This window comes from Pempheris klunzingeri, chromosome 1 (genome assembly GCF_042242105.1).
Source record: "Pempheris klunzingeri isolate RE-2024b chromosome 1, fPemKlu1.hap1, whole genome shotgun sequence".
NCBI lineage: Eukaryota > Metazoa > Chordata > Actinopteri > Acropomatiformes > Pempheridae > Pempheris > Pempheris klunzingeri.
In genome coordinates, this window is record NC_092012.1 from 19947405 (window position 1) to 19963790 (window position 16386).

Sequence of the window (16386 nt, forward strand, 5' to 3'; positions counted from 1 at the left end):
TGTAGCTCTATGGTGGGCCTCCTAGCAAACGTGCAGGTAGTTTGGTTCATTTGTCATGGAACGAGAGATGCTTCAGAAATCTACCTCCTACAGCTGTTTGTGAGATGCTTGACAGTCTGGGACTGCCAGCACAGCTGCACTCTGCACAGCTTTGAACATGCCAGTGATCGCCTGCTGACATCACAGTGGCCTTTGGTGTGGATCGTCCGGCCCGTCTTCCAGAGCTCATCAGGTAAATGTTTCATGTTTTGACAGGAAGTGATATTTACAGAACAATGGGCCATTTTCATTCTCCAGGGTGGCACCGTGAGCTCTGGCCTGCCGTGTTGGCTTTTTGACTGTTTCACTATGTGGAGGTGACGCCCAGAAGATCTTGTTTGTTCCCACATTATGCATGCCTTTGGTCAGCTGCTTCTCCTGAAATCTGCTGTTAGACTTCCACCCTGTTAGACTTTGTATTTGCAGATGGAAATGCTAACACCAACACAGGCTCTGATTGTCTTCATAATGGATAGTAAAATGACTCTTGCCTTTTGTCACTGCATGGTTATAGAGTGATGACACTGAAAAGATGTTAATCAAAACTATGATTCAAATATTTGATCATTTACCTATTATTATTTACCTTCTTTCTCTTCAGGAGTTTGTTGCCTCACTGTCGACTGTAATGGGACTAAGTGTGTCCAAACACGTATATTACACACATGCTACATTCTCCCAGTTATACAGCCACGACATTTCTGTGATTGTGAGCATATTTTCTGCTGTGCCCTTCTATTCTTGTGAATATAAGCTTGTTTCATCTTGCTGAAAACAGAGAGCAGACACTGTTGTCACTGTGGGGGCTTAGTGTTCGTAGCAATCAGTCTAAACTAAGCCTGAGAAAGGAGACTTTTGTTGTTGAATGAAGAACTGAAGTGATGCACAGGGTATGAAAGACAGAGAACAACTCAACTGCTGATTTTGCTGTAAGCATCCTGTCTTGTTTAGGAAGATGTATTCACATTAAAGGAACATGTATTCACAGATGTTGATGTTTGATTTGTATTAAATGGACCTAAACTAGACTGAATGGTCTGTGTTTGTATTAAAAGGCAAAATAAAACTATTGGGGGAAAAAACTCATAAGCCAAACTGAGTTTTAGGCCCTTTTGGGCGAATTGTGTAAAAGAATATTAATTTGAAGTTAGTTTCTTCTGCAGATTATGGATTTGTTTTGATGGGATTTGTTGTTATATTTACACAGATCCCCTGTCTGTATAAAGATGATCGTGATATTGTATCCTTTGCTGCCAATAACATCACAAGAGAGTCATGAGAGAGTTCATCTAATTAAGACACTCCCTCCTGATGGTGACTCTTCTTTAGTTGTAGAAGAGTGGACCTGCTGTGCTGGTTTCCATGGTGACAGCTGTTATAAATACACACCTTGTTCAAAGCTCAAAGTGAGATTATCATGTCACTTGGGGGGAAAATAACCGTCAACACGACAGGAAATAGAACTGAAATAGAACTCTAAATATAAAAACAAAATTCAAATATTTATTCATAAAAATACAGTCATCTCCTGTACAATTGTTCATGACTAAAAATAGCAGGAAGGTGAATTACCCCCCCCACGTAATTTTTCTTGGCAGTTTCCTTGGTTAAATCATTTGTTGCCATATACTTGAGTGCACACAGTATTGCTTTATGTATTCATTGTTTTCATTCTGTATTTTGGCCAAAGTGCTGGTCTGACCAGCTGTGGCTATCACCAACACATGTGATCCAGTTAAGCTTCCTTTCAAACCAGGGAGAGCCCACTCTGTCGCTCTCCTGCTGTATGAGGTCTGTGTGCTTTCCAAATTCCAGCGTACTATGTTTGCTGTTTGATCTTTGTTGTTCATACGGTCTCTTGGTTGAGCAGCTGGTGAGAGTAGATCAAGTCTTCATAGTGGTATTTCTCTGCTAGAGCCATGATGGAGTCGTTGCACCTGATCCTACTCAGAACCTGCAGCACTTCAACCACTGCAGACCTACAATAGACAGGGACACACATATTAGGGTTATGAATTTATATAGACAACCACTAAATAACCAAAACATTTAAGTCACTTGTGACAACTTGGAAATTCCTGAAGCTGCAGATGTCATATGATGGGACAGTAAGGATGCAGTTTTTATGCTCAACTGCTATCCTCAACTAACCACAAACATACAGCTTTTAATAAATAAAAAGTACTGAAAGTAAGAATCTTGACTTAAAAAGCAATACAATTAAATTAATTTATTTACTTAATGACGCAATAAAGTAAAACTAATTTCACTTTTTCTTTCTTACAGAAAAGTGTGTTGCTTTTATTACCTAGTGTTCGGATCTTTGGGAGGCTGCTGTTTGCAGATGTCATGGACTTTCTGAACTAGGTGGTTTCTGAAGTTGTGGAGCTGAGGCAAACAGGCATCTTCACCTTTGAACCAGGACAGTGGCAGACTATCTGCGATCTGGAGAAAGAGAGTGAGAGACAAGTAATGTGATGTTAAGGAAAAGAGTGAGGGGCAGATGACAAACAAGGCAAGTAAAATAGGCAGCAAATATACACACACACACAACTCACATTAAAAATGAGACATTTACACACCTTTCTGCATGCGTGGGCAGCATTGTTGTGCAGTGTCTGGCTGCACAGGGTGATCATCAGGTATCGGTTCAGCAGTTTGTCCAACATCAGTTCCTTCAACGCAGAGTCAGGAAGCAGCAAATCCCATTTGCCCATGTGACCTAGTAGCTAATATAAAACCAGAACATGTAACTCTCCAGGTGGAAAGACTGAGACAATGTTAAATGTTTTTTAAAAAGCATTTGATAGAGTGGAGTACTTTTATAGCCATCCAGAACTGTTGATCCCTGAAGCGACACTGAGGAGACGACCTGACTTCTAAGAACCTGAATAAAAAAATAAAAAAATAAAACACATGAATAACTGATTTATGAAGACCGTAGAATATTATGAAGTAATATGGCTCCATTTTGGTTGTGTGGCTCGTTAAACAGCCTCGTTAAAGGCCATTGATCGACAACTGTATCTAATGATTGAGCAGGGATACTGTATGCTGGGCAAAGAGGAGGCGTCCTTATCGTAAATGGGCTGAGAAATCATTACAGTGTGTGTGTGTTCCACTGTCTTTGTGACACTGAGGTGAAGTCATAGCTACTTTATCCTTGTTAGTCATTCATGGCATCACTTAACTTTAGCACTTTAACTGAAAAAAAGAGCAAAGAAACTGACTTTCTGGGGTACAGAGGGATGAAGACGTCTTCATCTACACAGCTCCTCAGTCGGCTGATCACAGACTCTATGAATGTCTGCAGGGGACATCGAAACACATCATTAACCCAAACATATTCATATACAGTGTACTGTATAGTGATACACACCCAGTTCCCAGCATGCCAGGTTGGAGGATGCACTTTGTGGTGCCACTGAACCGTACTGTGTTATGCTGGCAGGCTTTTCTATTATTTTGTCCACCTCATTTGTATCAGTGAGGGTAGACAAAATAACAGAAACACCTCTCTGCATAATGCAATACAGCTCAACAGCACACAAACTACATCCTCTGAAATGACCACACAGATGAAGCTACACCTCTCTGAAACAGTTTCAACAAAAACTGAATCTTATAGCCTTCAATAAAGAATAATAAACTGTATATTGTATGTTGACAGGTATGTTTGTCATATCGAACTATAATCGTTTGATATTAGGCATTCTAGAGTCACTGAAGGGCTTATTGATTTTAACATAAAAATTTGTAAGTGTTGGATTTACCTTGATTGGTTTACTCCGTTCTCCTTCAAAGATGGAATAGTCCTCCTTCAGGCTGTGACAAACGTCAGACAGACAGACTGACTGACGACGTGACAGAGGGTCCCACACCAGCTCCACATAGGCTAAGCAACAACCGTGACAAAAATGCAAAGTGAGGGACAGTGTGTTAGTGATTGTTCAGTGGTGGGTGGATATCAAACATGGAATTTCACTTCTGCCTGCTTTTCATTGCAGAAAAGCACCTTGTAAGTAGAGCAGCCAGAGAGACAGCAGGAGGCAAAGAGGATGAGGAAGATGAGGAAAGAGAGGATAAGGACAAGGAATAGGTACTGCAACTACTCCTCCAGGAATTTCCTGGAGGATTTTCCTCCAGGAAATCATGTACAGCCTTGTTGGTAAGCCTCCCTAAACTACAACAAATGAAATTTCATTTTATGAGTGGTGGATTGGTACAAGTCACAGAGAAGGGGAGAAGTCACAGAGCATGCATGAGTGAGTGTGTGTGTTACCTGTTATTTTGGGTAGGACGGTCTTTTCTATGACATTAGACAGTGTCTGCCTGTCTGTGTGCTCTAGCTCCTCATGACCGTGGCCGTGACAAAAGGTCTCCACTGCTGTGAACCATGGGAGGTTTTCAAACTCCCCACTGTCATCCTGAAACACGCACAAATTATGATGGATGCATAGTCACATGTTGTGTATGTATGAAATAGTCTCTGGGTTTGTGTCCATATGTACCTTTAGTGGGTTCCATGCCAGTAGCTGATGTCTTATGATGGGGTTCAACAACTTGGGCAGACAGAGGGAGATGTAGGCACTGTGGTAAGAGTCAGAGTAAGATCCTCTCCATTCCTCAAAGCGGGACAGAATCTTCTTAACATCAAAGAACTCGTCCTGGACGTCAGAAAACACTGCCTGGGACCTGAGCAGGATATCAGCTGGAGAGGGAGCAGAGAGGGAAGGAAAGACCGTCCATCAGAATCCAGACTTTTAGCACAACTTGGCAGAATTTCACTGAACTGTACTGTTAAAATAAAACCACATATATAGTGTTGAACAGATTTAATTCCACCTCACCTGTCATCTTCTGTAGTTGCTCCTCCTCTTCTGCTGAAAGCTGTGTGTCTTCAGGTAGATCAACATCTTCCTCAGCTTTAACACCAGTGTCTGACTCGCTGCAACATGTCAGACAAATATTATACAAACATCTGTGTAAGACTAAAGCCAAGTACCCAGTCACAGACCTTGTAGATACAGCTTTTTATAATATTTTTGATTAAATTCATTTTGTAAGCATTTCTAATGTACTATTACACCAATTATGTTGTTTATGTACAGAATTTATGTAAAAATATTACATGAAAAAAACAAAAGAAATGTTGACAGATGTTTTTAGTACACCCACCTGTGAGTTTCTGTTCCATCACCTGAGCTTCCATCGTTGCTATCTAAATAAGTGGGATGAAAAATCTAGTTAAATGTAAATGTTCCCTTCATAGCCTATTTAGAAACAGTTACACCACCGAGAGTGGCTGCAGGCTGGCTGGAGTAACCATAGCAATGCAGTCAGAGCCTCTGTTTACAATTTGTTGCAGCACTTATGAGCAGGATAATGCCCAAGGAGGTGTCCATTATCAGGAATTAATGGACTCCTTGTCAAACGGTTCTCTACCTCCACGTCGTCCATTACTTCCTGATAATAGACACCTCGTCTGGCACAGTTTGACACAAACAAACGTGCATAGAGACACACAGACATGCAAAAGTTACTCACAGCTGAGCTGCTGCAGCCTGTTAGCCTGCTGCTTGGTCGTCAGTCGTCTCTGCGCCAACAGCCCCTCCGTCTGGTCAGACAGCAGAGTGTGCATGTCCAGTTCCAGTGAGTTAATCTCAACAACCTGTCAACACGAATACATATATTTTTGTTTAATACAAGCTGTTGCTGAAAAAAAAAAAGTCAGATTAAGACAGAAAGCTTTAAATAGAGAGATCAAACAAAAAGACAAAATGTGTTTAACCATTCTTACTATCACTTTATCATTATATGTGACATAAATGTGCACCATGACCACACCATTTGAAATGATGGCTACCAAAACGTGAAGCTTGTCAACCAGTTCTAAAAATATATTGTTGGCCCATGCAACCCTTTCTCACAGGCACTCTGCTGTTTAAATGCTGTCATTATCTTGGAAAGACACAATTTAAAGTTCTATAGTCTTAACTATATTAATTACTAGATATATTTGCTTCTATTTGATAGTTAACAGTGGAGATGAACTAAACCAATTTACAAATGTCTGACCTTCTCCCGTAAACACTCCACCAAGTTGTGGACATAGAGGGTCATGGCTCTGTAAAACTTCAGCTGGTTCTCTGACGAGCTTTCCTCCAGACCCTCCAAGGAGGTTTTAGCGCTCTCGACATCGCTCTCCATCCTCCTCAGCTCCGCCTGCCGAGCTCTGTACACCTCCTTCAGGGAGTTTAGTCTAGACAGGAAAAAATAAATAAAAATCAGTAAGAGTTTGATTACATATGTACTGCTTGGCAATGTAGACACCAGAAAAATGTACTAAATATTGTTACTGCAACATTAAGGCATATTTGATTCATCAATATTTGATTCTTTTGATTCATGAATGAATCTATTATGTCAAACTGATGATGTAGAGAGACATTAAGGCAAATAAAGTTAAAAGAAACTTACTTTCCAGTGATCCTCTTCTTGACCATTGAGACACTGATGGGAGGAAGAATCTTTGGGATTTTGACGCCTGCTGCTCTCTTCTTTTGTCTTTGCCTGCTGCTACTGCTGCTGTAGCTGTAGCTGCTGGATTCACTGCCAGATGGGCTCTGCCAGGAAAAAAAATAAGAGGATAAAGGATATCAAGGCTTGAATGGTCAGAAATGGAACAAAATGGGACAAGAGATCAGTATAGAAAGAGTGAGACAGTGAAATAAACACATTAGACAGAGAGAAAAATATGGGGTACAAAGGCTGCCTCAATCTCTTAATACCAGTTCTCCTGGACATCTCTTGACTCCTTTCCCAATTTGTGTTTCCTCCCAAAGTGCCTGCTCTTCTTCATCAGTCCCTGAGAGGCTGCCATCACTTCCTCCTAGATGACACACAGACATATAAAATAAGAGCACCTCACATTCCCACAGTTTGGTGCAAAACCTCTTCACCCCATCTCCCCTATCACCCTCCTTCTCATACCAAGTTTCTCAGCAATCCTCTCCTTGATGCTCTTCAATCGTGGGGCAAACTCGATTCTTCTCTCGTGATCATCTGACTCATCATCATCATCATCAACAACTTTGTCCTCGTCATCTTCCCGGCTGTAATGATCCGGGGTGCTACCAGCGGAGCTCTGGCCATCTCTTGCCAGGGGAAGGAACTCTTTCTGGGCTCGAGCGGAGCGACGCCGTCTCCGGGCTGCCAGGATCTCTTCAGCATTAGGGATAACTACTGTAAAGACAAATCGATGGACACATAAATGAGGGGTTTACAGAAGGAACATGCTCGGCAGACCAGACCAGATGTGGGTATATAACAGTCAAAACATCTGAGCCAAGCTTTTCACTGCTTAGACTGTCCAAACTGTGCAAGTCTTAAATTATGTATAAGATTACTGTATACACTCTTTACACTCATGTTTCAAGATTACTGTATACAGTAATCTCTCCACATACCAACCATCTGTGGATTTAAAACACGCTAAAGCACATTCACAGAGTTTTTGCCTCTCTGGCTCACACATTCAGCGCACACACCCACAAAAACACCTGCCTGGCTTGGTAGCAGAGCGACTGGAGTCTGAGGCTGAGCTAGCTGAGGGATAACTGGCACCACTTTCATCACTTTCATCGCTTTCATTGTCATCCTCCTCCTCCTCCTCCTCCTCATCATCGTGATGCAGAGAACGTGGTGAAGCCTGACTTTCATAATCTTGCCTGGGAGAACCAGATGGTGGTACATCTCCACCAGCTCGAGCTGCGAGAGAGTAGAGTGATACATGTTAGTGTGAAAAATTTCAAAGTATGACGGCTTACGTTTGTAGGCTGAAACTCCAAATTTATTTTCAACAAGTAAGAGTTTTGTTTAGGCACCTTTTTAAAACCCAAAACGTCTACACTAGACCAGATCTCATTTGTCTTTTCTGACATGCTAACAACATGCTAACCCCCCCACCCATTTTCATAAATCCATAATCCATAAAGTATTTGTTAAAATTATACTGTGATCACCAGAAAATACCCTTTAGGCTAGTGGTAGGTTATTGAAATAGACTGCATTAGTGTTAGGTAGGTAAAGTTATTAAGCTGGCACCATACATGCAAGTAGTGTACTTATACTGCATGTGAACATAATGGACATCTATCATAGTGACCTGCTACTGTGTAAGGATACGATCCACTCATGTACCTACCTGTGCCGTAGGTGGTCTTGGCAGGTGACGCTTCTTTTCTCCTAACTTGGAACAGCACAGCTTTATCGGAGGACTTCTTCAGTTTAAATGCCGGCACCTCAGCTAAGACAGTAAAAACGACCATGAGAAAAAACTTTCTGTTAACCCAAATTGATCCCCCACACCCAACTATCACCCTGTGTGTTTATTAACTCCTTCACCTCAAATTTCCAATGACATACACAGTACAGAGCAGTCTACATGTGGCAACCTCATTACATGACCAGAAACCTAGAAACCAAACACTACTTTTATGCTGGAAGAACACTACCTAGCAAATGCAGAGGTAGGGGAGACAATTTAACTGTTCTGTTAATATATCTATATTCTTTGGAGCTACACTAATATACTACTTGCAATTTAATGCAAATTAACCTTTAATTTCTCTTTTGCCTTTTACGTTATTCTAACGTTGGCTACAAACTGACGTTGAGTAAACGTCTGACTGGGTCCATCTTTAAAAAAAACATTGATTTAAAAACGCCATATTTACACTTAATTACCTTCTTTGTCGTCAGAGAAGCTGAGGATGGAGTTTGACTTTGACTCTTTCTTGCCCTCTTCTCTTTCTCCTGTCACTTCCAACGTCGCCTCGTCTTTTTCCTCACTGTTGTCCGCCTTAACAGGCGTCGCTCCCCGTTTGGAGGTGCAAGAGATGCCGCGGCCCTGGGCCAGTTTGGACGTCTTATTTACCAAAACTGGAGCTTTCTCATGTTCCTCTCCATCTCCGCTGCTCTTCTTCACGTCCTCTTCGTCACTAGAGTCCTCTTTTCTCTGCCTAATGTTCCTCCGGGGCTTTTTATTGAACATTTTTCTCTACCTGCATGGAGATACTGATTAGTTTGTAAACTAGCTTGTAGACGTAAACCGTTGAAGGCACGTCAATGTCGCAAAATGTAACGTAAAGGAGCCGTAATGCACTGTGGGCTATGTAGTAAGCATTTAAGGGCAAACTCATAGACTGTATGGGCTAATTACACTGTAAAGATAAATTAATAGACACGAGTCATTGACAACTTTTAATTTTACATTACTTAGAATCTAAATTACATTATTAGTTAGAACGTTTTTATATATCGTAGTAAACTGTAAGCTGTCCTATCACCTATCACCACCTGTTGTTAGTCAGGACAAATTAATAATATATGACTGTTGGCTCAGGAGATCATCTGTGGTAAAAATGTCAGACAAAATCAGGAGAGTTGAGGGAACATCTGTCTGTCTACATGAACACACACTAACGTAGGAGCAACTCGGTAAGTAACTGAAGTCAAAGAAGGACTTTAAATGAGAAAAGATGCCTGTAGTTCTTGTATAGTGCCATCTCCCTTATCTTCTCCCCATCAATTGTTCTCCTTCTCCATCTGTTCAACTTTTATTCCTCCCAGTCTCTCTCTCCTCCCACTGGCCGGTCAGACGTTAACAGCGCCCCGCAGACACCCAGCCACCGCTCACTCGGTGTCAGCCATGTTGTTGGTGTGACACACTGAGCTGTCAGCAACAGGTCCTCCGAGTAGCACCGCTGCTAAACTTTGACATTTCGCTGTCAAACGGGGCTCTCTGTGGAGCATAAACCTCCACGGTGTGTCTGGGGACCGTCCAGAAGCAGCGGATGATCACTTCAGGCCCCCAGAAGCTCGGAAGTTGGTGTTTTTTTGGCCGAGCTGAGAGAGGTACGCAAGCGAAATCGCTTATCTAAGCAGTGTAAGTTTGATAATGTTTGGTTCGTGTTTCTACACATGGCTTTTAGGGTTCGTGTTAGCTGTTGGACTGTGTCTACTTAATTAGTTTAGTCTGGCTTCTTAAATTCAGGAATGTGAAAGTAAAGTGTTGGGGTGGTGATGCTTCTCTGGTCACCTCCTCTGAACACAACTGGGGATGAGAGTTAGGTTAGCTAGCTAAGTTATGACTTCACTAGCTGTCAGGCACGAGCAGCACCCAGACGAGGCTTACTTCAAGGTGCTCATGCAACGTGAGTGCACAAGTGGAAAGTAAGTTGTAAAGGCAGATTTGCAGGAAAAGTCTCCTAAATTCCTCTCGCTCCAAACTAGTTGTGCAGGTTGCAGGATGGTCTCAGACTGGTTGGTGACAAGTGATCAGGGAATGTTACTCTATCAGTAGATCATCACACAGAGGCGCACTGAAGTTAGTCTGATAGTGAGTGAAGAAGATCTGTAGTCCAACACAGAGCAGCAGTGGTCATATTTGGATGTTTTGATCTATTTTGTCTTATCTCCTAGTGGTTATTTTTTTTACTGACAGTAATACAATATGACGTAATCAGAGCCACCAATAAATAAGCATTAATTCCAACATCATTAAAAGTTATGAGCAACCCAGAATAATGTGTTTTAGCCATCCACAATATTTAATAACTTTAAAATTTAATAACTAATGATGTACAGGGTCAGTCCATGTGTCTGCTTTTACTAAGGGGGGATGAGTACAAATGACTTTGCTTGAAAACAAGGAAGATTTTTGCATACAATCTTTCAAGCATTTTTCTACACAGAAATCTTATGCTCACAAAGTAATCATTGTCAAATACAGCAGCACAGAAGTAACGCATCGTGCCATGACACTTGCATTAGAAGAGGCATCATTATTGATGTCCACTCAAAACAAATTTTGTGATGAAACAGTCATTGCCTGACACTGATGACTGTGATGATGACTGAAATGTTGCACCTTTACAGTGAAGCTTCAATATTTCAACATCATGGTGACCATATTAGAGCATTTCCTTGGTAAATAAATGTAGGTAAGAGATACAGAGAGTCTGTCTCTGATTGGCTGGTGACCAGTCCAGGATGTTCCTCGCCTCTCACCCAGTGTCAGCTGGGATTGGCTCTACCCACCTTATGGATAAGTTTGATGGATGGATGGATGGATGTTTACAGAGGATGAATGTTTCAGTAGAGTGGACAGGGTAATAATTCAGTTTGAAGGGCCTGGTATGATGCATGTTGAAGAGTCTGCCCCAGGACAGGGAGTGTCTGCTGTTTTGTTTAGAGAAGATGATGACAGCAAAATGTTGATGTTAGTGTGTTCATGTTTGCTTACACATTTGGGTGTTAATGAAAATTTGGAGGCTAGGCAAGCTACTTTTTATATAGAGTCTCTGTCATGTAACTCTATAGACTCTTTGGTCTTGCCAACACCAGCTGTTGTTACCTGTTGTTTATTTTGATGCTGAGCATGAGCTTTATTACTGTCCCCTACTTTATTGTAATTATGTTATTATTGGCCAGCATGGCGGAGTAGTGAAAAGGAATAGTGCCCTTCAGCTGATCAGTCTGGGTTTGACCTCTAAGTTTGCAAACTTCCAGCAGGCTGAAGCATCCCAAAGGCGATCCAGCTGCAGGAGTGCTGCTGTGTAGCTGAGCCTCACTTCAGGCCTGTCTAGAAAGGTCAGAGTAACAATTTACATTATTATTACAGTCTTAACATTATCAGTATGACTATTACAAGTTTAATTTAACCAGCCTTTTAACTCCTCCTCCTCAATATTTTCATCCTTGAATCTATAGTGATGAGGAAACGTGCACATATGCACACAGTGCCACCAGAAATATCCTGTTTTAACTCCAGTTTGCACTATAAAGTAACAATCTAGTGTAGAGCACTCGAGTACTTTCTCCAGTCCTGTCATATCTTCCTGATATATGGAGAAATCAGGGTGGGTCAAAGCAGACCAAAGGAGGGAGAGGCATGCCTTGCCTCTTTAGAAAACAAAACCAGCACTGCAAACAGCATTAATCAAATCCAATCTGAAACACTCCAAAAGGCCGTAGCAGCATTTTCTGAACGTATATACGCCACTGAGGTGTTTACGGCAGAGTGGGTGGATGCATTGTGCTGAAACGTCAGTAGAACGAGGCCAGTTGATAGCCATAGGTGGTGGGAAAACGTGAGTAAGGCAGAAAAAATAATTACACTTAAGAGGGGATTGAGAGGAGACTGGGTAATTTTACTGTATATAGAAACAAAAGCACAGAGAGAGAGTCGCCGGGCAGAAAGAGAGTTGTGGATGGAGTTGATGTCATTGGTGTGAGGTCAGTGAGAGAGGCGGCTGAAAATCAATGACTTCGTAGAACAACGGCAGTGCTTGTTTCAGAACAGAGTAGCGATGAGAACAGGTCGGGGTCATACAACTGCTAGGGTATAGATTTAGGGACAGATAGATACACAATGACACACGGAGAGAGAGAGAGAGAAAAAATGACTTTCCAGAAGACAAGGAATGAGGAAGTGGAGGGATTAGAAGAGGAGAACTCTCTCAGGGACTGTTTTCCTCATCTCTGTCTCATTCTTTCGTTCCTTCAGTCAGTGTAAAAGAGTCTGTGCGTTATGCTCTGTTTAATGTACACTTTTCCACTGCGCTGTGCTGCCATGCAAACAGACAGAAGCACTCGGAGAGAGAGAATGCAGGGTTTAAAGCTGCTACCGAAGCAGCTACGGTCGGGGTCAGCCAGGCTATTTATCCAACAGTTTTCTGTGTTGTCTATACTAACGGACAGACAGAAATGTCCCGGTCTGTCAGCAGGGACCAAAGCAGAACTGAAGCAGGTGAGGTCTGACCGACAGAGCCAAGCCATGAATGACATTCTGAGGAAGTGTGGTGTTTCTTTTCCCACCACACTCCAGTAATTCAGCTTTAAGCGGTTTATGTTGACCTTGGAATAAAATGTGAAAGCTGAAGAGGTTTGCAAATTTCCATTGGTGTTATTGACATTTCAACTTGACATGCAAAGGTGTCATTGATAATATAACAAGTGCTCCATTTATCACTAGTTTCAGAGCCGACAGTTTACACATGGTATTAACATGTGATCTGTGTCTGGATACATTACCTTGATAACAACATCAGATCCACAACCCTTTGCATTTCCATCTGGTATTAATATTAAAAAGCATTTTCATCATCTAAATGCAGCCTGGTCTGTAATCACATTCTGGTGGAGGTCAGGATAGCAATGCCACAGTCGGGCATCATTCATCAATAAATCTCTTTTTGTGAGGGACGCTGAGATGATCTAATGTGGTGGACATTATTGTTACTGTAAATGAATACCATTTGTTCTTGTTCTACCTCCTCCGCATGACTGTGGAAGAGCTGTTTCATAACCTACAGGTTGGTCCAATGTGAGTCATATGTCTATTTATGTGTTCAACCATGCCAGTCTATATTCATTCCAAGGAGCTAGTGTCCATACTATACATTTTCTGAGATTATGCAAATTACCAGCCATTGCTGTAATAACCTCCTGTCAATCATGCAAACCTTTATGCAAAAAAAAGAAAACCTTGTGTTGTCACTAAATGTTACCTCCATCTCAATGGGGACGACTGTAATGTTATCAAAACAGTGCATCAGGCTTTCACTCAGCAGCTTTCCTGTATTTCCTGTATTTCACCCTTTTTTTAGTGGTCCTGTGTTACAGGTGAAGTACAAAATGAAGTTTGCTTTTAGGGTAGGTGGAGCCTTCATCAAGGATTTGCATGAGGTTTGCAAAACTGAGACTAGAGGTCAGTCACTTGTGCCAGCCGAGCCAGTCGTTCAGTCGGTCAGTCGGTCACGCCGCTGTCCAGTTTAGCAAGAGTCAGACTCCTGTGTCACTCTGGAAACAGTAAACCTTAAAGTCAACAGTTCCCTGCTATCTTTCATTTATTCATTATAATTCCAACAGTGTTAGATTACCAGATTACACTCCATGACTAGAGCCTGACCAGTACTGAACAGCTGATGCCAGCTTAACGCCCATATGTTGTATTGGCATATAGGTATGTTGGGCAACATGTGCTTACTGTCCTGGTACTGCTTGTATTAGGACTATATTCAGTGGTAATGTGCAATATGCAAAAAAGGCAAAGTGGTTAAAACAGTGTTATCTCTACATACTTAAGCTAACTCCACTATGTACACTTCTGTGCTATGCAACACCTGAGTGGTGTATAAAAATGGTTTAGAAAACAACCAAATTCTTTGATGACCAAATGGATCCCTGCTAAGAATGTGTGTTTATTTATAGTATATACAAAAAGGAATAGGTCCGCACTGGCCAGGCTCCATCACGGTTACACAGTTAGTGCAGAAAACTGTGTTAACTGAGTCCATAGCTGTGGCATTTTTTCCAACTAGTTAAATAATCCATGTCCTTAACTAAATAGTAACCCGACATCTGTGGTCATCTACTGCTGTCTTCCTGTTTCTGTGTTGGGACTGCTGCAAACATGACTTCCTACCAAATGCCTCTTAATGGGAGAAGTCTCATATGAAAACACCCATGCTCCAGTGTTTTTACTAAAGGCTCATTTTGAAGGAGAAGGGGAGAGTAAAAGAGAATAATTAGGGAAGAAACTGGAAGCACGAGCATGACAGAAGAGGCTGAAGTACAGAAGGAGAGAAGGAGAGCGACAGATGGCAGGCAGTAGATTAGCACTTCCTTGCTGTTCTCTGCCCTTGTGAGAGCACTGGCCAGGCCACATTCACAGAACCTACACACACCCTTTATCTCATTCATGTTCTCGTTTCACTAAGCTCACATCAGCAGACAAGTCAGAGATGAGTAATTTTGCTTCCTAAAAATCACTCGTCAATCTGGAATTCCAGTCCCAGCCCTGGCTCTGACTGTGATTTTATATTTTCTGGACATCAAAGCCGTCCCTATGCCAAAATCCATGATCACTTCCTGTCAACTGACGCTGCACGAGGAAATGCTTGTGTCTGTGGGTTACCGGGCAGGAAGTGTTGAGCAGACAGATTGGAATTTCTCTCCTCCTTTTCCTCCTCCGACTTGATCATATGAGACTGACTGGCTGATGGGACAGATAGTCGTGGGGGAAGCAGGTGTTCAGCACGCCAGTAACCAAGTGATTATGAAAGCTGCAGAGCCAACATGATAGTCTGACTCAGTGTCCCCAACTGAGACGCATGAAAGAGAATTAAAGACAAACTTAGATTTGTTTTAGATGTTTACTTGCATTTACAGCAGTGGTTTAAATCAAATGCTTGAAATTAGTCGTCATAAGTTCACGTGTTTATCTGTTCGGTGCTGCGACCTCCTGAAGCAAATGTTAACACTATTCATCCCACGGCAAAAAACTGTTTAATATCTAAACAAGGTGGTCATGTGTTGGCTGTATTTCAACAGGCGGAACAGTTCTACAGTCACAAATGAGACCTATAAATATGCTGGTAACTCAGCATGATATAAGTTACTGGTCTTTAGCCTGTTAGTACGTTTACTATGCTGTGACTGACCACAAATCTCCTCCCAACCATCCCGAGTAATATTAAAGAAACACAGAGAAAAATAGAAAAATGTATAATGGATCAGCAAAGTGTTCCAGCTGACTAGCTAGCTGGCTCGGTCATCAGACCACTTATTTTAGCACATTGATAAAATGTATTAAATAGAATAGAGAAACGCCTTTTTAGAAGTACAAGTTTATGCAACGGCAGCTCCATTTCCACACTTGCTTTGCATGTACATGACTCAACAACAATGGGTCTAAAGCATGATGCAACAAATATTGAGAAAGCCATGATCACAGGTGGTGGTGGTGGTGGTGGAGGGGGGAGGTTAGAGCTGCTTGGATGTGGGTTGGACTGTCCACCACTTTGGTAGTATCTCGACTGCTGTCAGTTGGATTGCCATAAACATTTTGCAAAGACATTCAAAGTTCCCAGTGGAAGAATCCTACTGACCATGGCGATCCTCAGACTTTTCATCATCAGGACAAAATGTTACTTTACCAATATTTTAATTAATGACCAAATACCTGCAAACAAATGCTATTTCCATCAGCCTCAGCTGTATGCCAGCGTCAATTTAGCGTCAGTGTGTTTTGAAGTAAAACCACATGGCGTGCTACAGTCAAACAGGGTTTAACAGCGGATAATTACTGAGTGTTTCTCTTGTTCATGGTAACCCATTGATGGTGTTTGCAGTGGGCTAAAGGATGAACATGAACGCAGCATCTGTAGAGAAGACCATCTATTAAGCGTTGATCTGCTCTCTGGCCACTACAGAGTGAGTGTGGATAGTATTGGAACATGTCCCAGTAGTTTAAAAGCTTTGGGACATGGCCAAGAGTGC

The 16386-nt window shown here is 41.8% G+C and overlaps 3 protein-coding genes across 3 annotated transcripts in view; 2 read left to right on the forward strand and 1 right to left on the reverse strand.

Moving 5' to 3' along the window:
• Positions 1 to 1520: 1520 nt before the first annotated feature.
• gcfc2 (GC-rich sequence DNA-binding factor 2) lies at positions 1521 to 9132 on the reverse strand. The gene is made up of 18 exons (XM_070829582.1): positions 8788 to 9132; positions 8246 to 8347; positions 7606 to 7809; positions 7033 to 7284; positions 6831 to 6931; positions 6520 to 6665; positions 6118 to 6301; positions 5587 to 5710; positions 5218 to 5260; positions 4890 to 4987; positions 4551 to 4750; positions 4322 to 4466; positions 3813 to 3934; positions 3270 to 3346; positions 2860 to 2926; positions 2622 to 2768; positions 2348 to 2484; positions 1521 to 2018 (listed from the first exon to the last, which is right to left on the reverse strand). The coding sequence occupies exons 1-18, from the start codon at positions 9092 to 9094 to the stop codon at positions 1886 to 1888; spliced, it is 2589 nt and encodes an 862-aa protein (XP_070685683.1). The 5' UTR covers positions 9095 to 9132; the 3' UTR covers positions 1521 to 1885.
• Positions 9133 to 9938: 806 nt separating this feature from the next.
• Positions 9939 to 16386, forward strand: part of itsn2b (intersectin 2b) — a 28275-nt gene continuing 21827 nt past the window's right edge. Inside the window, exon 1 of the mRNA XM_070828885.1 lies at positions 9939 to 9957. The gene's annotated coding sequence lies outside the window, so the exon portion shown is untranslated. The remainder of the gene's footprint in view (positions 9958 to 16386) is intronic.
• ctsba (cathepsin Ba) overlaps positions 10834 to 16386 on the forward strand; it is a 65227-nt gene continuing 59674 nt past the window's right edge. Inside the window, exon 1 of the mRNA XM_070829465.1 lies at positions 10834 to 10843. The gene's annotated coding sequence lies outside the window, so the exon portion shown is untranslated. The remainder of the gene's footprint in view (positions 10844 to 16386) is intronic.